The following is a 25,788-nucleotide window of genomic DNA, read 5'->3' as shown; positions in this document are numbered from 1 at the left end:
GATGATATACAAGGGACTGGAAATTAGAGCCTTGTCAGATCTGGGTAGTTATTTTGCTGTTAAACTCCTGCTCTATTACATTACAACACCATTTTTTTTTTTTTTTAGTTTTTACGAAACGTGCACAGGATTTTCTCTTTATCTCTCTCTTTTTAAATAAAGGAGATATTCTGTCAAACTCTGTGAGGGTAATGTCTATATAATAAAGAAATTACAAATTCACAGACACCCAAAAGTGCATATATTTTGAATAATTACCTAATGAAATATCAAAGATGAGTAGACACGGAATATTCACATGATGACAATTAAAGTTTGAAAATAAATGAAAAGCAGCAAGCTAGGGATCTCTCACCTTCTTCTAGGTACTGATTTAGAAGCCTCTTCTCTCTGACTCCATTAAGGGCAGAAAAACAGCCTTAGACAGAGTGATGGATTTATAATAATCAGTTCTAGTATAATGGCACACCTCAAAGTATACTAATTTAACTTTTTGAACACAAAAATAATTCATCAACCTAGATTTTTTCACATCGTGAAACACATAAGCTTAGATATATATCCTCCAACTGTGTTTTTTCCTCCAACTGTCAGAGTGAAGTGGATAATTTGGGAAATTTATTTTCAAACTTTAATTGTTATTTAAATAAATTTGGGAAATTTAAATAACTACAAGATACTCTACAAAGAGGTTGTGGGTTATATACTCAGATGCTGTAGGATACAGAAATACTTTAATAAAAACAATAACTGATTTTGTCTGTGTACAAAGCATTATAATTTTTTGAATGTGGATTAATAAAACACAGTATTTAATTGCCTACAGCTTTAATGACATAGCATGCTTCTGGATCTTCTTTAAAGACACAAACATATTCAAATTGATTAAATTGATACAAACAAACCTTTCTGTTTTCAGATAACATTTCATAGACTTGAATATGCCTATATTCTACTAGTTACACACACCAATGTTCCTGAATATGTGGATCACAGGAGAGGAGTGAGAACTTATTTCCATTCTTTCTACATTCAGGATATTGGTGGACTAATAGACCAAGTGTTATGAAAAGCAGGGTTTGTAGAATCATAGATGAGGAGCTGGAAGTGGTCTTAAAGACCATTTCATCTAATCCCTTCATTTTACAAATATAACAAACTATCTGCCTCCAATTAATCTCTATACAGGCTGGAACATTGCTCTATGTGAAATAAACATGGTAGGTGATAAGACCATCATAAACTGACAATTGTTGCTTACACATCACCTAATCTATTATCCTCACTTAAAACGTGTTAAAACCAAGGCCCAAGGGGAAAGGACTGACATGCCAAATATCACATGTGGGATATGTAACAGCTAGATTTATATGTAGAGGAATGTATATGGAACAGGAAGACCTGAAGTCAAATCTGGCCTCAGTCACTTACTAGCTTTAGGATTCTGTGTGACACTTAACCTCTGCCTTCCTCAGTTTTTTCACTTTTAAAAAGGGAATAATAACAACACCTGCCTCTCAAGAATGTTGTGAGGATGAAATAAGACATTCAGGCACAACAGTGCCTGAAACATAAGAGCTCAATAAAGACTTTCTTTCTTTCTTTCTTTCTTTCTTTCTTTCTTTCTTTCTTTCTTTCTTTCTTTCTTTCTTTCTTTCTTTCTTTCTTTCTTTCTTTCTTTCTTTCTTTCTTTCTTTCTTTCTTCCTTCCTTCCTTCCTTCCTTCCTTCCTTCCTTCCTTCCTTTCTTTCTTCCTTCCTTTCTTCCTTCCTTCCTTCCTTTCTTCCTTCCTTTCTTTCTTTCTTCCTTTCTTTCTTTCTTCCTTCCTTTCTTTCTTCCTTTCTTCCTTTCTTTCTTTCCCTTCCTTCCTTCCTTCCTTCTTTCTTTTGACTTCAAAGACTGTGCACTTTTGTTTTGTTTTGGTTTTTCAGGGCAATGAGGGTTAAGTGACTTGCCCAGGGTCACACAGCTAATAAGTGTCATGTGTCTGAGTTCGGATTTGAACTCAGGTCCTCCTGAATCCAGGTCCAGTGCTTTTTCCACTGCACTACCTAGATGTCCCCACCTGTATACGTTTTATGATACTTCTTGGTAAGTCATAGAAAGAGGTATGGCACAGCCTTAGCCCACAGATCAAGGTCACCAGGTCTGTTTCCTACAATTGTGGTAAATTTTTGACTTGTAAGCCCATCAGTTATTCCCTTAGAGAAAAAGTCTCTGATACCCAGACTTTTCATCACCACTCTATTAACACTAGGTGATAGGATAATAGATTTTAAACTGGAAGAGACCTTAGAGCTAATTTAGCACACCTTCCTCACTCTACAGATGAGGAAACTGAGAGTGATAGTGTCAAAGTCAGAATTTGTACTAAGATTCTCTTACTTTAAATTCAGCATTCTTTCCACTACTTTACTGGACCATGTCACCTTTTGGTTACTTTCCAAACCATCTTCTCTCTTCTTAGATTCCACTGACTCCTCACCTCATCACCCCCCAAGGCTACAATATTAAAGATCTAGACTTAGCTTGGTTCCCATATTGCTCAACTCATATTTATGAAGGAGGAGAAAGGATGTTAACTAAATTTCCTAAAGTCATACAGTTAGTAAGCTAAGAGGTAAAATTTGAACTCAGGTCCTCTGATTTGAGAGGTAGTTTATTCCACTGCATTATGTTAAACCATAATCTATTTAAATACATACATACATGCATATGCATATACATATATACACATACACAAATCATATGTGTACACATATACACGTGTGTAATATATGCATATAAGTACGCATATAATACATAGATACACATATTATATGTATATGTAATAAATGTGTGTCTACCTATCATCCAACCTTGTATGAGTTCCCCCTTGTGATTGATTCTTTACCTAAACTTTCCACTCTCTTTTTACTTGTCTTCGAATTTTAGCCTGTAGTCTCAGAAGATTTTGCCTACTTCTCTCTAAAGCTAGAACAATAGATGAGCATCAGGATAAAGAAAATGATCATAATAGGTTAGAATATTGGGGTATTTTTAATAATATTAAATAAACAAGAATAAAGATAAAATCCTATACTCATGTTCAAATAATCAACCTCAGAAATGCAAAATATTGCAGTTATTTGAGTCAGAGTCCCTCATGGCCAAAATGTTCTTCATGAATATTGTACATTGAATAGGCTCCAAAATTATGACATTCCAGGTGAGGGACTGTGGCTTATCTTTCTTTTCTAGAACACACTAGTCATTTAGGTAAATAAAACTCTTTTCTCCATGTCACCCCTAGACCAAGCACACACCAGATATGCATGCATGCAGTATTTTCTCCAATCATTAGAATAACTAGACAACTCTTCTCCCCTACACATGAGCTCATGAAAAATTCTGTCCATTCATCTACAAAAGTCTAAGCAAATGACATATTTCATCCCAATTAGAATGTAGAGCTAGGAAAAATAATAACAAAATTCATCTGGAAAAACAAAAAGTCAAGAATATCAAGGGAACTAATGAAAAAATGCACAGCAAGGTGGGTTAGCTTTTATTTTAAAAATGTTAAAAACTATCTCTACATGTAAGTAGAAAATAATAAAATACCTTTATGATAAAAAATAAAATAAAGTGAGAGGAGTGGACTAGCTGGTCTTAGAAGTTGCTCCCTTTCATCTCTAATTCTATGACCTTATGATTCAACATCACAACCCTAACCAAAAAAAAAAAATCATTCACTGAGTCCTTATTGTCCACGATAATTAGAAAATTATTTGTTTTTCTGTTTAGGTATTTCCACTATGTTGCTCCAATCTACAAAGGTAGTTGATTATTTTATATTATTTTTAAATCATCATTTTATATTGTCTCCTTTAATTAGTACCTATGTTCCAGCAAAACTCAACTATTTGGGAAGGGGGTGGCACCTAGGTGGCACAGTGGATAAAGCACTAGCCCTGGATTCAGGAGGACCTGAGTTCAAATCTAAATCAGACACTTGACACTTACTAGCTGTGTGACTCTGGGCAAGTCAATTAACCCTCATTGCTCTGCAAAAAACAAACAAACCTCAACTATTTGCCTCTCTTGGATTTTGTCTTGTGCTTTCCTATAGCCATTTCTATCCCTCTTGCTGGAAGGAAGTGTAGCATAATGGGGAAAATGTTGGACTTGGAGTTAAGGGACCAGCCCCATTATTTACCAGCTATGAGATTTTGAACAAGCTATTCTATCTCTCAGACCCTAAATTTCCTCACCTATAGAATTGGTAATGTAAAGCCTGTCATGCAGGATGGCAGCAAGGAAAGGACTCATTTAATCTTAATTACATGTACAGATATATGAATTATTATCATTATCATGCTGTTTCTCATGTGTTCTATCTACAAGGTACACTTTTGTTGCTCCTTCTTTCTTCCTCCTCCACATATGCCACCCCCCTCCCACACTTATATTGCAAGTATCTTGACTGTCTCCCTTCTAACCTTTTATCCCCAAAGAAATGTAAGAGCCTTCAATAGAGCAGGTAATTCACAAATAATGGATCAAATTGGATGCAGGATGTACTTAAAAATCATTAAATCAACAAACATTTATTAAGACATTATTATCTGACACAAAGATGATGATGATCTAATGAACATATGAGAGAAATAAATAAATCGTCACATATAGTTTTTAAATGATCTCAATTAAATTTACATTTCAGAAAAATATTGGTTGGAAGACACCCCCTTTCCCCCTTACCCCACCTGAATCTTTACAATGTACATAATATGTCTATTTAGTCTTTGTCTGGAAATTAAGCAGGTACATTGTATCTGGCTTTCAAATGCTTGAGGCACAAGGCAATTTGACAGTTTTCAGGTCACTGACAGTTGTGCTATTTAAATGACAATGGGTTACCTTCCTTAATTTCATATGTGATCCTGTTTGAATCCCCCACATTTTAATTTATGCCTAATTTAGAGGGATTACTGCATTTTGTCCATGTCTCTAACATGATCTAAATTCCAACACGGTAGAGAGAGCATCTCTTCAGTGTAATAGTAAAAAGTGAAATGGTGCCAATTTCCTACAATGCTTCTGAAAATTAAATAAGCCTAGAGACCCCCCCATTGCATCCCCTAATGCATTGAACATGACCTCCTCAAAACAGAGGGTTTCATAATTAGGAGCATTACATGAACATCAAAAGAATTCCTAATGATATGAGCCTCATTATAAAGTGTTGTTAAACATGGAGTGAAGATTGCTTTTGATGTTGTTTCAATCCCAAAACATCATTGGTAGTGGGAAGCTTGAATTATATGCCACTAATTCCTTTTAAATTGAACTTTCAGTAGTTGTTAAACACTGTTTTATTCCTTCATTTAAATCCTTTCATTTCTGTTATGTGGCTGCTTTAATTTTAATTCTTCTAGAAAGAAACTTTACTTCTCACCTGTAATTAAGATACTTTGACTCATAAACAGTGTAAGAGCTTTCTCACATAAACTATGCTTTCCAAAGAGGAACCTCTACCTGTATTTCATGTTGTTAAGCCACAGAAGACAATGGATAAAGGGTCACAGGCAGATAGCAACACCGCTGAAGTCATGGTAAATGGATGATATATTCATTTCTGTGTGTATGTGAATGAAGTAGTGTGGTAGATTCCCGTACTGCCACTGATATGTATTAACTGTGACCCTGTATGAAACAGTATTTCAGTGTTTTACACAACACTAGAGAGGTTGTAATTTGCAGAGGCAGTGACTTAACACTAATAAACATTTCCTAGATAGGGAATTCCCTGTACCAGTAAAACCACAGACCCAAGCAACACACACACACACACACACACACACACATATGATTTCACTTGTATAATTGATATCATATTTCTTGGCTTCTCAGTGGATGGGGAAAAGCTGGAAGGGAGGGAGAGAATTTTGAATTCAAAATTTAAAGAAAAATTTAAAAATAAACACTAACTTTAAAAAATAAAGTCAATAACCACTTAAAAACATTCTTAGCTCTTGGATTATACAAATCCTCACAGTGTCCCAGATTTTGCCCATGGGCCAGATTTTGCCAACTACTATATTAGACTGTAAGTTGCAGAGAAGTTATCCTGATATATTAATAAAGGATATTTACTCACCAGAAGTTCTCTATCCTAATTAAATTATATATTTATTTTCAATTCTTGTACAGTAGCTAATACAATATTTCATAATCTTTATTGGTCATATTCTAAAAGCCAATAGGAAAGTTGCTTTACCTCAGCAGAGAGGGACCTGGATCTCACTAGAAAATTCAAATGGTTGAAAAATGTTGTTCAGAATATTGGAAACTTGCCAAAGGATATTGATATAGACAGAAAAGATGGTGAGAGCAAGAACACAACTTTGGAGAAGTCTGCTTCAGAATGACTCAATAATTACATTTATAGAAAGACATTTATGCTAGGCACCTTAGAAGACTCTGTGTGTGTGTGTGTGTGTGTGTGTGTGTATTCAATTCTTTTTTTTGTTTTTGCAGGCAATGGGGGTTAAGTGACTTGCCCAGGGTCACACAGCTAGTAAGTGTCAAATGTCTGAGGCCGGATTTGAACTCAGGTACTCCTGAATCCAGGGTCAGTGCTTTAACTTATATATTCAATTCTATTATGAGAAGATAAGAAATCAAGCTGACCCCAAAGAATTTTTGAAAAGGAAGCTCTGGGGATCAAAAGAAAGAGAGAAAAGGACCCACATGTTCAAAAGTATTCATAGCTGCTCTTTTTGTGGTGGCAAGGAATTGGAAATTGAAGGACTGCCCATCAATTTGGGAATGGCTGAACAAGTTGTGGTACATGAATGTAATGGAATACTATTGTGCTGTAAGAAATAATGAGCAGGCTGATTTCAGGGAAACCTGGAAAGACTTGCATGAACTGATGATGAGTAAGAAGAGCAGAACCAGGAGAACATTGGACACAGTGTCATCAACATTATGTGTTCATCAACTGTGATAGACTTGATTCTTCTCAGCAATGCAACAGTACATGATAGTTCCAAAGGACTCATGATGGAAAAGGCTCTCCAAATCCAGAAAAAAAAAGAGAACTGTGGAATATAGATGCATATTGAACCATACTATTTCTTTTGGTTTTGGTGCTGTTGTTTTTCTTTCTTGAGGTTTTTCCTTTTTGCTCTGATTCTTCTCTTATAACATGACTAATGTAGAAATATGTTTAATGTTATTGTACATATATAACCTATATCAGATTACTTGCTGTCTTGGGGAGGGGCAAGGGAGGGGAGGGAGGGAAAAATTTGAAACTAGAAATCTTATTAAAACAAATGTTGAAAACTATCTCTACATGTAACTGTAAAATAATAAAATACTTTCACAATTAAAAAAAGAAAAAAAGAAGCTCTGGGGATATTTCTTGAGGTCAAAGAAGATTCATGCCAATTTTCTAAATATCCACATTATATTACAATAATTGTTTCTAGTTAAGTTGTTGTAACCTGGGTGAGATAGTCAGTATATACTTTACTAAGGCAGACCAGAGTGTAATAAAATTTGCAAAGATTTTAAGACAAAGCAGTTTTGGCACTGACTTCCTGGAAACTATTCATTCCTTAAGCATGACACTTAACTGAATTGTGTCTTGCAAATAGTTGGGAATGTGAGGGCTATATGGATAGGTGTCTATAGGCACTGATGGGGACTGAATATAATGATATCCTTTCATGGTTCGACATTTTTATAACAATGTCACAGATTAAAAAGGTTGGGAAACATTGAAATAAATTCCTGAAGGCCAAGATATCATGAGGATTCTGCTTTTCCTTCCTGAAAGTCAAGATGAAATTTTGCTTCTCCCTGATAATCCTACATGGGTTCTGCCTTACTCTCATACTATTTCTTCCCTAAATACCCAAACAAGGAGCACTCATGCTATATCCACAAGTCACCATCAAACTCAACAGTCCATGCCTCTGAGAATAATTATAATCCATTATAAGGTTATACAGAATGGTCAAGAATATATGCTAAATAATGAAGACACTTCTATGCATTTTCTCTTACACACACACACACACACACACACACACACACACACACACACACAATTAGAACTGGTAGATATAGGATACCTTAGTGCTGTTTTACTATACTCAGTTTTTTTAAGAGTAATTATTTACCAAGATCTTCTATTAGCTTTGCTTTAGGCTCCACAGCTGGAATTTAATGTGTCTGTGCTGTTGTGCATAATGGAAAACACAGTGCTGCTGTTAATGGGTTTGTTAACACTATCCCTCATTAAGTTATTTGAATGTTAAGTCTTTGGAACACATGACAGGTAATCCAACAAACTTTCATTAAGAAGCCCTTAAGTAGAAGCTTCAAAAAAATTAAATTACAATTAAGTACCTGACCTCAGATGAACATGTGGATTTTAAATTGGATTTTAAAATACCCATATGCCTCAATGAGTGAATCCATGGAACCCAAAAGTTCCACTATGCCTTTGGCTCCTGTAGCCTAGAATGAAGAAAACCAGCCACATCCAAAAGGTGGCCTTGTGGTTATAATAACAAAAACCTCTGAGAGAGTTACTTTGCTAATGACAGATAAGCCTAATTATTTGTCTCTCCCATTGGAATGTGAGCTCCTTTTAGTCAGAGACTGAATGTTGTCTTTTTTTGTAACCCTGCACTTAGCATTGTAGTTTCTAAATAAGATGGAGGTTTTTTTCCTTTCAAATCCAGCCTCAGAAACTTACTGTGTAACCTTGAGCAAGTCACTTAATCTGTTTACCTCAGTTTCCACAACTGTAAAATGTAGATAATGATAGTACTTGTATCCCAGGGTTACTGTGAACATCAAATGGGATATTTTTTTTTAAAGTGTTGAGCACAGTGTCTGGTATATAGTAAGTACTACATAAATGTTAGCTATTACCACAGCTACTATTATTAATAATAATAGTGACAACTTTAGAGTCATAAACATAGAGTATGAATGCACCCTATAGGTAAACTAGACTAACCCTTTCATCTTTCAGATGAGACAGAGTGGCTAAAGTCATTTGACCAGACTCACAAAGGTAGTACATAGCATAATGTCCATTTGAACTTTTGTCCCATAATTCTAAATCCATTAACTTATTCCACTGCAATGTGGAGATAGCCTATAAAGTCAATATTTGCTATTTTATCCATTTTCTATTTGTTACTTTTGGCAGCTGGTTGAAATAAGTCACCACAATTGTATATTTGACTTCTTTCTTTCCTTCCTTTTTTATTTTTAAAATTTTCTTTTTTGATTATGAATATAACAAACACGAACATTTCAATTTACAAAGGAAATGAGTATTGTGTTTGTAGGTGTGAATCCATGTTGTGCCTGTTTTTAAATGTACATTAAATTTAAAATGATAGTACCAATTCTATCCTGATTTATTTTTATTATTTATTCCAATTTGTGATAGATTTTGACCTTTGCTTTAACAATTTGATATTCTAACTGCATGTAGTATGTTTTTGTTTTTGTTTTTGTGAGGCAATTGGAGTTAATTGACTTGTCCAGGGTCACACAGCTAGTAAGTGTCAAGTGTCTGAGCCCGGATTTGAACTCAGGTCCTCCTGAATCCAAGGCCAGTGCTTTATCCACTGCACCACCTAGCTGCCCCATGCAGTATGTTTTTAATAAATTAATTAAGCAGAAATTATTTGTCCTTGAGTATGAATTTTATTCTTTTTTTATGAATTTCATTGTTGAGAATTTTCTTTGGCCAACTTTATTTGCACAATATTACACTGTGTGGTCCTATATATCCTCTCGCCCCCTGCCCTGAACCTCTCTAAAATTATATAGTCCACATCAAACTTTCCTCTTTCTTATCTTTATAATAAGCATAGAAGTGGTTAAATGACTAACATTCCAAATTTCCATTATTTTTACTTTAATATTTACCCTTTGAGGCTAAATTTTATCTAGAATATGAGCCCCTTTCACTACTTTCTCCACTCATTGAAGAATTAAATGATCATTAAGGCAAACAAAGGATTTATCAACTGCTTTGCTTTTAGCAGAATAGAGTACTAGCAGATGAGTCGATAATTGAAGTCTGTCATAGGTACTATATCATGCCTTGGTACCAGGTATGTGATCTATTTCCTGAATTCCTCATATCCTCATGCTGTCTAGGTGATCTACAATATATTCCTACAACATCATTTCTGTTTCTCTTTCCATAGATCCTTATTCAAATGATCTTTACTATGTTTCTCTTCTGCTCCTAGATTTTCTAATATGTTTCAAATCTTAAAACCCAATGCCATTGTGCTTCCCCTATATCAATTCTGTTTTTTTAAAATAAATCAGTCTTTTCCATATTTATATGGCGCAATGGATAGAGTGCTGGGCTTTTAAGGCAAGAATACTCATCTTCCTAAGCTCAAACCTGGCCTCATTTACTAGCTCTGTGACCCTAGATAAGTCATCCTGTTTACCTCAATTTCCTCATTTGTAAAATGAGGTAGAGAAGAAAATGTCAAACCACTTTGGTATCTTTATCAAGAAAATCCCAAATGGGGCCACAAAGAATCAGACATAAATGAAATAACTGAACAACAAAAGTGTTAGACCATTTATGAGTTTCAATTGGTCTCTTGGATATATACATATACATATGCACACACACACATGTATATATACACACACACACACACACACACACACATATACATTTTAAAATATAGCAAAAACATGATTCCTGATTTCAAATACCTCATGTTCTGGTGAGGGGAGAAAAAATAATAATAAAAGGCCCATGGAAGATATTTAAGATATAAATGAAAGGTAATCTCACAGTAAAGGTGTTAACACTAGTGGCATTCAGTCATGTCCAACCCTGTGTGACCCAATTTGGGGCTTTCCATATAACAACTCTACCTCACATCTAGACTATGTTAACAAACTATGGTTGACCTTTCTGCCTCAAGCCTTTCCCTACTCCAGTCTCTCCTTCACTCAGAAGTCAAACTGATGTTCTAAAAGCCCAACTCTGACCACATCACACCCACCCTTTCTGCCAGCCCACTTAATCAAATCTAGTGGAGGCTGATTGCCTCAAATATAAAACCTTCACCTTGGTTTTTAAAGCCCTAACTCTACCGTTATCTCATATGGTTGATCGAGTAACACTGGATTATTTATTCCTCATACAAAACACTCCACTGGCTATACAAATTCTATATAATGTTATAAAAAGTACCATATAAATGTTCATTACTATTATTCATTAGCATTTCTATAACACTGTGGGTCAGGAGGAGGGGAGAGAAGAAGAATTTAATAAACAACCACTTTGTGCCAGGCTTTGTGCTAAGCACTTTACAAATATTATCTCACTCGATTCTCACAAAAGCCCTGGGAGATAGTGGATATTATTATCCATATTTTACACTGATGAAATAAGCAGAGATTAAATTATTTGCCCACGTTCATGCGACTACTGTCTGAATTTGGATTTTAAGTCAGGCCTTCTTGTCATGTCAGTGCTCAATGCTCTTATCCACTCTGATACCTAGCTGCAATTTGAGAAGAGGGCAATTTAGACGAGGTCAGGAAAAATGTCTTAATAATTAGAAATATGCCAAAGTTGAATGGGCCTCTTTAGGAAATAGTGGGTTTTCCCTTCCTAAAAGTCTTGAAACAGGCTGGTTGACCATTTCCTCATTTAGACTTTACTTGTTTGTTTTTTTGTGAGGGGCAATGGGGGTTAAGAGACTTGCCCAGGGTCACGCAGCTAGTTAAGTGGCAAGGGTCCGAGGTTGGATTTGAACTCAGGTCCTCCTGACTCCAGGGCCGGTGCTTTATCCACTGTGCCACCTAGCTGCCCCCTTATTTAGACTTTAGATGGACTAAATGGCAGCTGAGGGTCCTACCAACTCTTATTTCCTATGACTCAACCACTTGCTGATATTCACTCAGTTAGAGAGTGATGGAGGCAGGATTCAAACCTAGAACTCCCTTGACTCCAAGCCCATTGCAACCCCCTCCCTCCCCCAAAGCTAGGTTAATAACTACACTATGGTGATGAAATATTTCTTTCAAATAGAGAAAGAACATGCAGAAAAGACAGCCAACATCTGAAACATAGCCATCATCTCATCAAGATGTGATAAATGGTTTGAATTGGACCATGAGTAGAGGGCCTTCCATTAAATATTTACTAGGTTAAAATTGCAGGTTTTTCTACTCCTTAAAATAAGACTGTTCTGTCATTTCAAGGTTTCCGTAAGTGTCCTCGACTCAGAAGCTCCACTATCCAATCATGAAGGGTAAAGTGCTATTTCAAGAGGCTAAGAATGCTAGAGTGTCAGTCACACAGGCATTTGTTTGAAACAACATATAATATCCCCAGAATGGTGATTTTTAAAATACTTTCATTTAAAAAGGAGGATGAGCCATGGAAATGGTGCCAGAGAAAATATATCCATGTTTCTAGAAACTCCAATTTCTAGCTTATTTTACAAACGCATGTGGCGGTAGTATTCCATATAGGTATACCTCACCAGAGGCACCAGATGTGTTTATTTCAATTCCATAAACATGTTGTAAGTACCCAACAAGTATAGTGCCCCATTGCTAGGTGTTATAGCATACAAAAGACAAATAAACAGTTGCTGTTCCTCTAAAGGAACTGAGTATTTAGGACTAATTCTATTTGCTCCCATTTAGATTATCCTGGCCAGCTTGTGAATTGTACTCTTCACAATAACTTTGACAAGTAAGTGCATTGCTTAGGCCCATTTTACTGATGAAAAAAAGAATTCCTTACTTTTCTTTTTTTTGCTGGGCAATGAGGGTTAAGTGACTTGCCCAGGGTCACACAGCTAGTAAGTATTGAGTGTCTGAGGTCAAATTTGAACTCAGGTCCTCATGAATCCAGGGCTGGTGCTTCATCCACTGCGCCACCTAGCTGCCCCTATTCCTTACTTTTCTTTCTTTCTTTCTTTTCTTTTCTTTTTTTTTTTTTGCGGGGCAATGGGGGTTAAGTGACTTGCCCAGGGTCACACAGCCAGTAAGTATCAAGTGTCTGAGGCCAGATTTGAACTCAGGAACTCCTGAATCCAGGGCCGGTGTTTTATCCACTGCGCCACCTAGCTGCCCCCATTCCTTACGTTTCTATAAAAGTGTAAGTTGGGTTTCTGCAAATCTTGCTTTAAGCATGAACGGAAGATGAATATATTAATGATATTTTTTCTGAGGGATAATCTTTTGAAGAATTTAAACAACTATTTAAAATACAATATGTAAATATGGATTTTCCTCTACTAAATTTGTACTGGGATGTTGTAGTGAGGCATGAGAATTGATCCTGAGTTTTTGAAGGTTATGTTAGTGTTAAATATATTCTACTAAGTGGATAATTTTCAGATATGTGCTTAGTAATAAAATATGTACTTTGGGGCCGCTAGGTGGTACAGTGGATAAAGCACCAGCCCTGGATTCAGGAGGGCCTGAGTTCAAATCCAGCCTTAGATACTTGACACTTACTAGCTGTGTGGCCTTGGGCAAGTCACTTAAGCCCCATTGCCCCCCCCCCCAAATTCACCTGATATTCGAGATCACCTTCACTAACTGTGGAGAGACTCATTAAGGAATTGGTGAAAGAATCAATTCATTGGCCACAGCTATTCATAAAGACCTTCTACTAAGGTATGTTGTTGATTCCTTTTTCAATTGTCTGACTCTTTGTTACCTCATTTGGACTTTCCTTGGCAAAGATGCTGGAAGGTTTTGCCATTTCCTTCTCTGATTCATTTTACAGATGAGAAAACTGAGGCAGAGTTAAGTGACTTTGCCAGGGTCACAAAGTCAGTAAGTGTCTAAGGCTGGATTTGAACTCAGGTATTCCTGATGCCAGCTTCAGCATTCTATCCACTATACAATCTAGCTTCCCCTAGTAAGATATGAGGGGGTTTAAATCTATATCAGTGGGGAATATTACCTACACTGATAAGATAAGGATTTTTGTTATCTTAAACTAAATCTGAATTTACTATACTGGATTTACTTGTGTAGAGACATGATCTCAACTAGATATAATATGGCCTTAAGACAATATTAGTATCATCATTGATGCATCATAGACACTTCAGTATCTCTTAGAAGGTATTCTCATCACATAATATAAGTGCAAGAAGTCATTAAGAAGTCAATATAATGGACATTTGTCCCATGAGATGAGAGCAATTAAAACCACGTTCTACAACAGAAGCTACTCCAAGACATCATGGGGTTGCATCTAACATTAGAATGGCTGTGATCAACATAAGAATAGGAAATGTCCCACCAAATAATAAATATGATTAAATGTTATGTTCCATCTTATTTATAAAATTGCTTGAGAAAAACCTAATGACAAAAATAATAATAAGGGAGCAGATTCAATAGCCCCTGAGGTCCCTTAAAATTCTAGGTCTATGAAGAAAGTATATATAAAAAAAGTGGCCACTATCTGCCTGGTCCCATGTTATGTTTCTAGTATTAGAGGGAAGCTCCACTGATTATCCCAGTCATTTAAAAGGGATTATTTTGGCTAGATAAAAACACTTGATTAAGTTAATCAGAATCAGAAGCCTCATTTATTGAGCAAGTAGGGAGCTGGTGGTTCATGAGATGGAATTCTGCACCTGCCTCCAGCACTTATTAACTCTGTGACTGGTAAGTCACTTAACTTCTGTTTGCCTCAGTTTCCTCAACTGTATAACAGGGATAATAATAGACCCTACCTTTCAGGTTTTTGTGAAGATTAAATGAGATATTATTTTGGGGAAAAGTGCTTAGTACAGTGCCCAATATTTAGTAGGCACTGTATAAATGCTTATTCCCCCCCCCTTTTTTTTTGCAGGACAATGAGAGTTAAGTGACTTGCCCAGTGTCACATAGCTAGTGCCAGGTGTCTGAGGCTGGATTTGAACTCAGGTCCTCCTGAATCCAGGGTCAGTGCTTTATCCACTGTACCACCTATCTGCCTCTTCCTTTTCCTTTCTTCATGAATGAATCTATATCTTGTACTTATCACATCATACTATTGCTGTGTGCATCATAGCTTCTCTCTGCTACTCTGCCCAAAGCATTTTGCAGGTATTGATTGCCATACTTCAGAAAGAGACCTACAATTTTAAAGGCCAGAAGTCCCAAAGGCATTTTGGTATTGGCTTCCATGCAGTATTGTTTCCAGAATGTAAAACTCGGTGACTCTTCTTGCAGTCATTCTACAACTCATATCAAGTTCACCTGTTTTCTCCACCTCAACAATTATTGAGTGGAAAAATTGGAACCCATGAAATATCCATCAACGAAGTCAACACCAATGTCAAATGAGGAACCAAAGAGAGCTATGCGGCACCTAGGAGGGTTTGATTAGCTGAAAATCGGTATCTCATGGGACTCACTGAACTAAAGCCTGTGGTATAAGACAAAAGGATGAGTTGTGGTCATTTAAAATACAGTAGCGGCCACTGAAAATTTCTATATGTAAGGTAAACACAGAGAAAACTGGATTGATGACAGGTCTGGGAGAAAAATGTAGAGGGAGACAAAAACAATACTGTGGGCATCAAGGAACAATGCTGTACTGATTGGAATTGAGGAATATACTGATATAAAGTTGCATTATCTTTTTAAATTAGTTTTCAGATATAAGCTAAGAAATATCACCACATTCTAAGCCTTAAACTCTAGCAGTTTCAGAAAACAGCCACCACAGCAGCTCTTTCTAGGAGTAGAGTGGCAATATATTCCATTAGCAAACTCATCGAAGGGAAGGCAATCAGAATGATGAAGGAGCAAAATAAAATAAAAGAACTAGGGATTGTAAATGGCATGAGAAGTGTCTCCAAATATCTGGAGTGATGGCATGTGTTAGAGGAATTAGACTTGACCTGTTCCCCCCCGCCCCTCCACAGGCACAACCACGAGCTATGAGTAGAAGTTTCCAAGAGAAACATATAGTTTTGATGTGATGAGGAAAAATCACTTCCTCAATCTGAGCAATCCCAAAGGGGAATGGGCTGGCTTGAGAGGTGAGGGATTCCCCCTCCATGGAAGAGGTAGAGCTGGCAGACAATGGGGGACTCCTTGTTGGATATATTTTAGCAGAGACTCCTTACTGGACCAAATGGCTTCTTTAAACTCTCAAATTCTGTGGTTCTAGCAATTATTCTATCTGATTTGGTTAAAAGTTTCCATTAAAAACCTATTTTTAATAGGGAACCTTTCCCAACTCCTTTTAATTCTAATGCCTTCCCTCTCAATTATTTACTATTTATTTTGTGCATAGCTTCTTTGTATATATTTGGTTACTTGTTGTTTCCCTCATTAGATTGTGAACTCCTTGAAAAAGCTTTTGCCTCTTTTTGTATCCTCAACATTTAAAAGAGTGCCTGGCATATAGTAGGTACTTGACAAATGTTTATTGACTGAATAAGAAGAGACAGAGGGGGCAGGTAGGTGGTACAGTTAATAGAGCACCAGCCCTGGATTCAGGAGGACCTGAGTTCAAATCCGGCCTCAGACACTTGACACTTACTAGCTGTGTGACCCTGGGCAAGTCCCTTAACCCCAATTGCCTCACCAAAAAAAAAAAATGAAGAGATAGAGAAGAAAATCAAATGCTCCTTGAAAGAGAAGCCTGAGGAGGCAGCTAGGTGGCTCAGTGGATAAAGTACCAACCTTGGATTCAGGAGGACCTGAGCTCAAATCTGGCCTCAGACACTTAACACTTACTAGCTGTGTGACCCCGGGAAAGTCACTTAACCCCAATTGCCTCACCAAAAAAGAAAGAAAGAAAGGAAGGAAGGAAGGGAGAAAGGAAGAAAGAAAGAGAAGCCTGAGGATGCTTGGGTTTAAAGGCCAGATGGGTATCAGAAAACCTATAACCATCACCCCTTTCTGGGATAGTGTGGCCAATTTAGCATCAGTCCTTCACGGAACTGGCTTTAAAAGATGATTACTTCATTCAGAAAGCTGTCCTTCAGGATACATGTCTATCACCCAACAAGTAAGAATTTTATCTCCATAGCAGATGATCAGACCAGACTTCTCTACTGCCCATGATGTAAGTGCTGATTAATCTAGTAATAATAATGACAGACAGAGAGCTGAAATATAGGCAGGAAATTAGGATTCAATTCCAGGTCTGTAGCTGACTTGCTATGCAGTCTTCAGCATATCACCATCCTCTACACAGCTCAAGGGAATAAGAGTATTTCCCCCATGGGGCCTACCCTCTATCCAAACAGAAATGTCACTGCTGAAGATAATATCCTATGTCTCCCAAGCATGCATTTGCAGGATCATATTTCTTCCTCCCATCACCCCACATTCAGCTGTCATCTATCAGCAACACTGTTTTCTTCTGGGGGCTCTGTAATGGGACTGACAGCCCCTTGCACACATCAGAGGACAAGAGACATGGGCCTTCCTGCCTGGCTGGCTCTCCCTGTCTGTACCTGCCTCCAATCAAGGGAAAACAAAGCTTTAGTGATATTACAGTAGGATGAGAGAGATGGTAAATCTGACATGCATCTGTGGTACTCTCAAAACTGATAATGGAAAGCAATAGGAACAAAGTATTCATTCATGTAGCACTGAGTCAATGTAATCCAAAGGTTCCCTTGCCATCCAGTTGTGGAGAATCCCAAGAAGTCTCTGCCAGGGAGACACAGGGAAGTTTTTGCATGTGTGTCTCCTGGGCTCATGTCAGAATTTCAAGTACCTGGGACTCTAAGCACTTCTTGAGGTTCAGGAAGGACATGGATAATCAGTTTTCTTTTTTGTTTGTTTTTTTTGGTTTTTTTGCGGGGCAATGGGGGTTAAGTGACTTGCCCAGGGTCACACAGCTAGTAAGTGTCAAGTGTCTGAGGCCGGATTTGAACTCAGGCACTCCTGAATCCAGGGCCACTGCTTAATCCACTGCGCCACCTAGCTGCCCCGATAATCAGTATTAAGAATTAATCAGGGGCCACTAGGTGGCGCAGTGGATCAAGCACCAACCTTGGATTCAGGAGGACCTGAGTTCAAATCCGGCCTCAGATACTTAACACTTACTAGCTGTGTGACCCTGGGCAAGTCACTTAACCCCAATTGCCTCACCAAAAAGAAAAAAAAAAACTAATCAGAGATTTTGCTCCCCTGCCACAGATATTGATAAAGAGCTTAGATAACTGAGTTATAGTTTCATATCTCACAATAGCTAATTGTGTAAACTTGAGAGGCAGAACATTAGAGTGGAAGGAAGTCTGCCAAAGGACCTTGGTTTAAATCATGAGTTTGATACTCATTTGCTTATGTGACTTTGGGCAAGACACAGTCTCTTGCCCTTTCAAAAGCTCATTTTCCATATCTATAAAATCAGGGTGTGAACTAGAGAACCTCTAAGCTCCCCTTTACCTCTAAATCTATGATTTTGTGATTTTGGGAACCCTATGATGTTATAGTTTAGTCATTTCGATTATATCTTATTCTTTGTGACCCCATTTTGGGGTTTTCTTGACAAAGATATACTGTAGTGGCTTGCCATTTCCTTTTCCAGCTCATTTTACACATGTTGAACTGATAAAAACAGAGTTAAGTGACTTGTCCAGGATCACACAGCTAATAAAGGTCTGAAGCTGGATTTGAACTCAGAAAGATGAGTCTTCCTGATTCCAAGCCCAGTGTTCTATATTTTACCACATCTAGTGCATTGAACAAGTGAATTCCCTGTCTCGGTTTTCCCATCTCTAAAATAATAGTGTTAGACCACATGATCTATACTGTAATTTTTCTAAGGGATACCTTAGAAGGACCAAGAGAACATTGTATATTGTAATACCAATATTGTTTTAAGGACAACTTTGAGAGACTAAGTAATTTTGATTATTATAAATCCCCAAATTAACTACAGAGGACATATGGAGGAAGATGCTCTCTGCATTCAGATAAAGAACTGATAAATAGAAGTATGTACAGAATGATTTTACATACACACATATTCATGCCTAATGGTAGCCATCTTTAGGGCAGAAGGAGAGGGAGAAAAAAGGGGAAAAAAGAAAGTTCCATTATATATATGTATGTGTATATAATATGTGTATATAATATGTACATATAATATGTGTGTATATATAATATGTATATATAATATATGTGTATATATATACACACACACACACAAACATAAAAGGAATAGAAATTGTACATAAAAACATAGTTGCATGTGTAATCATCTTTTTTTCTAATTCTATGTTATAGAAGTATTTGTTTTATTTCTTAAATTCAGAAACAAAATTTTTAAAATAAAAAAACACTATATATAGATATGCATACATTTACATATATTTTTGTTATTTATCTGAGAAAAATAAAGTGAGGAGAACTGCAGTATGATTAAAGTTCAAATAGTCATTTTTTTCTTTATCAGTTTCCCTTTATCCAGTAACGAGGGCTTGAAAGAACACCTCTGTGTTTAGCACCAAGCAGCTCTAAAAGGTACCTTGTCTGCAAATACTGATAAATATGTGTAACCTTCACAGGGAATGGATCTGAGTCGGCAACCTTCAAATATACTTGACAATGACAAGGATATTTTTCTTTTGGGGAGATGAACTTTTGGAGTGTTTTACGTGATTGTTTTCCCTCTGAAAACCTTAAACACCTCTTTGCCCCACTCTTCATAACTAGCTGGCTGGCTCCCTCTGGAGAAAGGACTGGGGTCACAAAACAGGCCTCACTAGTTATATGCTTAATGATACTGACAAAGTCTGCTAAACCTGGGTTTCCTAAAACATGAGGTATGGACTTCTGGATCTGATAAGTAAGTCACAGTCTGCTAGGTGCTATTGATTAATTCATGATGGAATGGTCCCCGGGCCCTCTCCCTACTAGCTGTTTATGATGACTGTCTAAAGAACCTCATGATAGCCAGGATATTTTAGGTGAGGCATCTCTTTAAATTCTCATACTCTAACAGTTTCTGAGGTAGGCTCAGAAAAGAAGGCAAATAGTTGGTTATGTTCAAAGACATACTTTTTTTTTTTTGTTACCACTGTTAGTTGCGAAATTGTAGCTACAAAAGGGAAGGGAGGGGCTGTTAGGTGGTATAGTGGATAAAGCACTGGCCTTGGATTCAGGAGGACCTGAGTTCAAATCCAGCCTCAGACATTTGACACTAGCTGTGTGACCCTGGGCAAGTCACTTAACCCTCATTGCCCTACAAAAAAAGGGGGGGAGGAAGAGAAAGAGAATAAGCATTTATATAACACCTTCTATGAAACAGTCATTGTGTGAACCCTCTACAAATACTATCTCATTTGATCCTCACAACAACCCAGAGAAGTAGGTGCTGTTATTACCCCTATTTTAAAATTTAGGAAACTGAGGTAAAGAGATTAAATTATTTGCCCAGGGTCATATAGCTAGTAAGTTTCTGACATTAACTCAGGTCTTCCTGACCCTGGGCCCAATTCTCTATCCACTGTAACACCTAGATGACCCACCTATAACACTAATACCATGAGGATTCTCAGAAACATCATTTGTGACCTTCTCAGAATTTGTATGTTGATCTAGAATATGAAAATCTTCACACTAAGGCTATCCCTACATAATTCATTGCCAGTTAACAAACATTCATTAATCATTTACTAGGTGCCAAGCACTGTACTGGGTGGTATGGAAAACAAAAACAAAATCTTATCTCTTTCTCTGTTCAATGAGTTTGCATTATACTTGGAGGTAGAACATAGGTTGGCACATACATGTTCCATCAAGGAATAAAGCAGCATATACGTATGCAAAGAATGTTATATTTCCTACATTTCACATAAATCCAATTTCAAGCTCAAAGTCTGAGCTCAAAATATGTTTGTCCCCTAAATGTTGACTGTTGCGCAACTCCTTTACATTGCCTTGGTGTGGGATGGGGTATAGATGGCACTATCAATCCACTGGATGAATTTCAAAGATATCACCATTGACCAAAGAGTACTAAAAGGAAATCAGACAAGGTAACACTAGACAGTTTGCAGCCATTACTTGACTGGCTATGAAAAACGCATACGATGTTGTATTACTCAGCCCAAAGTGTTTTCTAAACCATTTTTGATTCTTACCATACAATCAAGTGAAATAAAACATTGATTCAGGCCAAAGAATACAGCATGTCTGGACATAGCTGCCTCATGCAGACAACAAACAATGTATTTTTTCTGGCATAATATCAATCACAAGTAGGATTTTGAAGTAATTTGCATTTTGCTAGAGATTCAACAAAAACAGAAACAACAACCAAAATGCTTTATGCTTTTAGAAAGTCAATGTGCCAGAAGTTCCATTTTTGAAAAAAAAATATATATAGCAGATGTAAGACTATTAAATTTGAAATCTATTCTTCCCTAAAATTGAAAGAAGTGAGCACTAGCAGAAAAATTGGATGCCTTCTTATCATAAATAGCCAAAGCAAACATATGCATGCTCCCAGCTTCCAAAAACATAGCTCCTATCTCTGTGCTCAGAACAGGGTCACATTACATTTCCTAGTTCCCCACAGCCATGGAATCTCAGACATGACAATAGAAGTAAATTTTTCTGCTACTGTCAGATCCCGGTCATGCTAGTACTTCCACATGAAGTATCCAGCAGGTTGACAGCAATTTTATGAAAAAAAAAATAAAAATCAGCATTTGCTTTCACATTCTGTTTTCCAAATGGACATATGAGTCTTGAAGGCAAAAATGATTTCATTTTTGTCTTAATATTCCTGGTGAATAGCCAAATGCCAAGTACTGTAACATAAAAAAAAAACATTTAATAAGGAGGCAGTATGTAAACTGAAAAGGCTGGCTCTGGAATCAAAGGATATGTATTCAAATTGTACTTCTGATGATGATTACATAAGTGTGCTATCTTGACATATCATTTGTAAAGTGCTTAGTATAGTGACAGGAACGTGTTGTTGTTCAGTTGTTTCAGTCATGTCTAACTCTTGATGATCCCATTTGGTGTTTTCTCAGCAGAGATACTGAGTGGTTTGCAATTTCCTTTTCTAGTTCATTTTACAGATGAGGAAACTGAGGCAAACAGGGTTAAGTGACTCGCCCAGAATCATACAGCTAGTGTCTGAGGCTAGATTTTGACTCATGAAGATGAATCTCCCTGTATTCAGACTGAAACTCTATCTACTGAATTATCTAGCTTCCCTGACTCCTGGAACACAGTAGGTACTTAATAAATGCTTGTTTCCTTCCTCCTTCTTTGTGCCCTTCTTCTACCTAGTAACATCCTCTATAAAATCAAAGGTTGGAGGGGCAGCTAGATGGCGCAGTTGATAGAATACCGGCCCTGGAGTCAGGAGTACCTGAGTTCAAATCTGGCCTCAGACACTTGACACTTACTAGCTGTGTGACCCTGGGCAAGTCACTTAACCCCAATTGCCTAAAAAATTTTTTTTTAAAAATCAAAGGTTGGACCAAATGGATTTTGTTATCTCCTCTAGCTTTAAATCTATGATCTTAATTGGTAAAACTAGTATTAATACAGCATTTGAAAGTTTGCCAAACTCTTTACATAAGTTATTTCTTTAGATCCTCACAACCCTGTGATTAAAGCATTATTTATTTTTCCCATTTAACAAATGAGGGAATTGAGGCTAAGATGTTCAGTGACTTGCCCAGGGTCATACAGCTAGTAAGTATCAAAGGGAAGAATTTAACTCAGGCCTTTCTGACTCTCCATTTAGCACTCTAGTTAATGTACCACAGCAATGCCTTATAAAGTGCCCAAATCTTAATGACTAATATGAGGCCTTAATTATTGAAAATGGCTCATCCTACTCCTACTCCCACCCCAGGAGAATCTAATTACTTTAGAGAAAGATAAACCCATTCTCCCACACAGTAGTTGGATGAGGAAAGCAGGCAGAGAGAACAGATCTACTAGAAAGCAAAGAGAGCTCTTCAGTATAGCCTAAAGTTATTCATCTGGAAGTTTAACAATTTTAATGAAAAGCATTTGGAAGCATATGCTTAATTCTAATAATAGAGTCTTCCAAATCACCTAGCCAAAATTTGTTTAAAAAAAAAGATGGAGCAATTCTTTGGAATTAATTTCTTTGTATTCTTCATATTGTCTATTTGGACATAATGTGAGATACCCATAACATTGTATGATTTCAATGCATTTGACTTTTTAATATTCTAACATCAAAGTTCAGATTCATGTGCATGAACACTAATTTTTTTAACACAAACATCCAATGACAGAATTATGCTGCTATGTCTTCTGCTGATGACATTATTTGCATACATAATTCAGAAGTTGAGCTCTCAATATTAAATTCCTTTCATGAAAATGATCCACAGAGGAAGGGCTCTTCTAAGTTCTGTGACAACTAGGGAGTGCATTTCTACACATTTTTTAAATGGACCTTTGATTAATGACAAAGATTTTCAGGCTGAACTTACATGACAGAAGTAAATAAACAAATAATCAGCCCTAAGCAATCCTATTAAGACAACTTTTGGAGAAATGTACTGTGGACTTGATGTTCTGTTCAGGGGGGCAAGACCCTCTCAGACCATTAATACACGTTAGTCTTTAATCTAACAAGGTTGATCTTGGATTCTTTGGCTAACTATTGTTTGTCTATCACCAGATACTGCAATTATATTTCACAGTATCTCAGAGGAAACTGGGAGAAGTCCCAGTAACAACTCTATTCAATTCTACCATTCTACTTAATTTACTCTTTGCTGTGTAGGAAAATAAGAATACTATGTCAAACAACAACTTTAGGGACATTCACATGCACATACACATATGTACACAGAATTCTCCAGGAATCCACAAAAAAGTCATCAGACTTTACATTTAAGCTATTGTCCTCTAACATGACTGTAATAGATAAGCCAGAAAAACCTACCAGTAGGAGACCCTTCCATGACGTGACCGATGTATGGCCCTTCCTTAAAAATGGGCCTGTTGTCGTTCTGATCAATCACGATTATATCCAGAGAAACAGGTCCCTCAATAGTTTTGCCGCTGACATCAATAGTCTCCACGAACAGCTGTTTGAGAAAAGAGATTGGGGGGAAGGAATTCATTTATTGTGAAAACTGAAATATGTTTCTCCTGGGAAAGAGAGGGAACATCAGCAATTTTGTTGTAATTAGCCCTTGGCAAAGTTCAAACTTTGGTCTCAGTGGATAGTCACTAGGATTGAATTAGAAAGTGAAGGATTTGAGTGAAAGAGAAAAATCAATTCGTGCTGGATCCCCATTGGGTACTTTGCAATTAATTCACTGAATTTGCAAAAAGAACCCAAAGAAATAAAAACCACAAAATCTGATATGAATGATGGGAAAAACTGCTGAGGATATGATGTCTTCTATTTCTCTAGCATAATTATGCTTACAGGGAATATTTTTGCTGGTAAGAGAAATGGCAAAACAGTTCATAGTAGAATATTGAGTCATTACTTCAAGCATTTGTGATTTAATAAGTGTGGGTACCCTTCCACTTTTGGACACCATAAGCCTTCTAAACTATAGCAGAAGGGTGTTGACTGTTAGCCAAATATATTTACGACCTAGTCACCAACATTAATGTGGTGAGAGAGAGGGAGGGAGAAAGAGAAAGAAAGAAAGAGGAAGGGAGAAAGAGAAAGAAAAAGAGAGGGGGGAGAGAGAGGAAATGAAAGGAGAGGAGAGGGTGGAGGAGAAGGGGAGGAGAAGGGGAGGGGAAGGGAAGGGAAAGGAAAGGAAAGGCAGGAGGAGAGGGAGAGGGAATAGAGGAAAGGATATCATGGACATACTCACCCAAGAGTCCACAGTCCCTACCCCTCATGAGTCATGCCCAGTTCTCTTCCTAGTCCTCTAATCTTGGCACTAGGTTAGCTTACCCTCATACTAGTGAGTCTTCAAGGATGTAGTTTGAGATCATTCAATGGGATAACTATTGACAATGGAATGGCTCATCACAGACCTGCCCTTATTTGAGAGGCAAAGACATAATTTCCTTTTTTCTCTTTGAGTCACTGAAAGAGAGTCAGGACCAAACTCATAAAAATGGAAAGGAAAGAGTTATGGGATCTTGACCTTTTCATTTGAGAGTCCTGGGAGAAGCAAAGAAAAATGGTTCAGCTTCCTATTAAGCCTTCCTTCCTATCCCTTCAACCTTCCTCCTTAAGAGGCCATATTGCCAGGTGGTTTTTCTTGTTTGTTTTGTTTTGTTTTTTAATATTTTTTTTTGTGGGGAAATGAGGGTTAAGTGACTTGCCCAGGGTCACACAGCTAGTAAGTGTCAAGTGTCTGAGGTCATATTTGAACTCAGGTCCTCCTGAATCCAGGGCCAGTGCTTTATCCACTGAACCACCTAGCTGCCCCCCTGGTGGTATTTGTTAAGAGAAATAAAACTATAACTCATCCTGGACAGCAAAGGTCACTAAACTACTTTTGCAACTTTAGACACATCACTTCCTCTTTGAAGACCTCCATTTCCACAAAGCCAAAGTCCATTAAGTCAAGTCTGCAAACAAGGTTTAAATGATCACTCACCAGAAAGGTCCTAGAAAGGATATTTTTTCAGTTATCAGTTAGACTAGCTGATCATTGATTTCCTTTCCAACAAAGAGCATGTGTGATTCACAGAATAATATCATTTTATTGTTAGAAGGGAAATTAGTAACCATCTATTCCAATCTATAAGAAAAAGGTATACCTACTTTGCTATGCCCAACCCTAGCCTGAAAAGCTCCAAG

General features: G+C 37.1%; 1 protein-coding gene across 1 annotated transcript in view; it reads right to left on the bottom strand.

Moving 5' to 3' along the window:
• CDH13 (cadherin 13) overlaps positions 1-25,788 on the bottom strand; it is a 1,286,821-nt gene that overhangs the window by 500,809 nt on the left and 760,224 nt on the right. The window contains exon 6 of the mRNA XM_043985257.1: positions 23,953-24,097. Within this exon, the coding sequence (XP_043841192.1) occupies positions 23,953-24,097 (145 nt within the window). The remainder of the gene's footprint in view (positions 1-23,952; positions 24,098-25,788) is intronic.

The sequence above is a fragment of the Dromiciops gliroides genome, chromosome 2 (genome assembly GCF_019393635.1).
Source record: "Dromiciops gliroides isolate mDroGli1 chromosome 2, mDroGli1.pri, whole genome shotgun sequence".
In the NCBI taxonomy this organism is placed as follows: domain Eukaryota; kingdom Metazoa; phylum Chordata; class Mammalia; order Microbiotheria; family Microbiotheriidae; genus Dromiciops; species Dromiciops gliroides.
The sequence above is the reverse complement of the archived record's forward strand: the minus strand, read 5'-3'. Positions and strand labels throughout refer to the sequence as shown.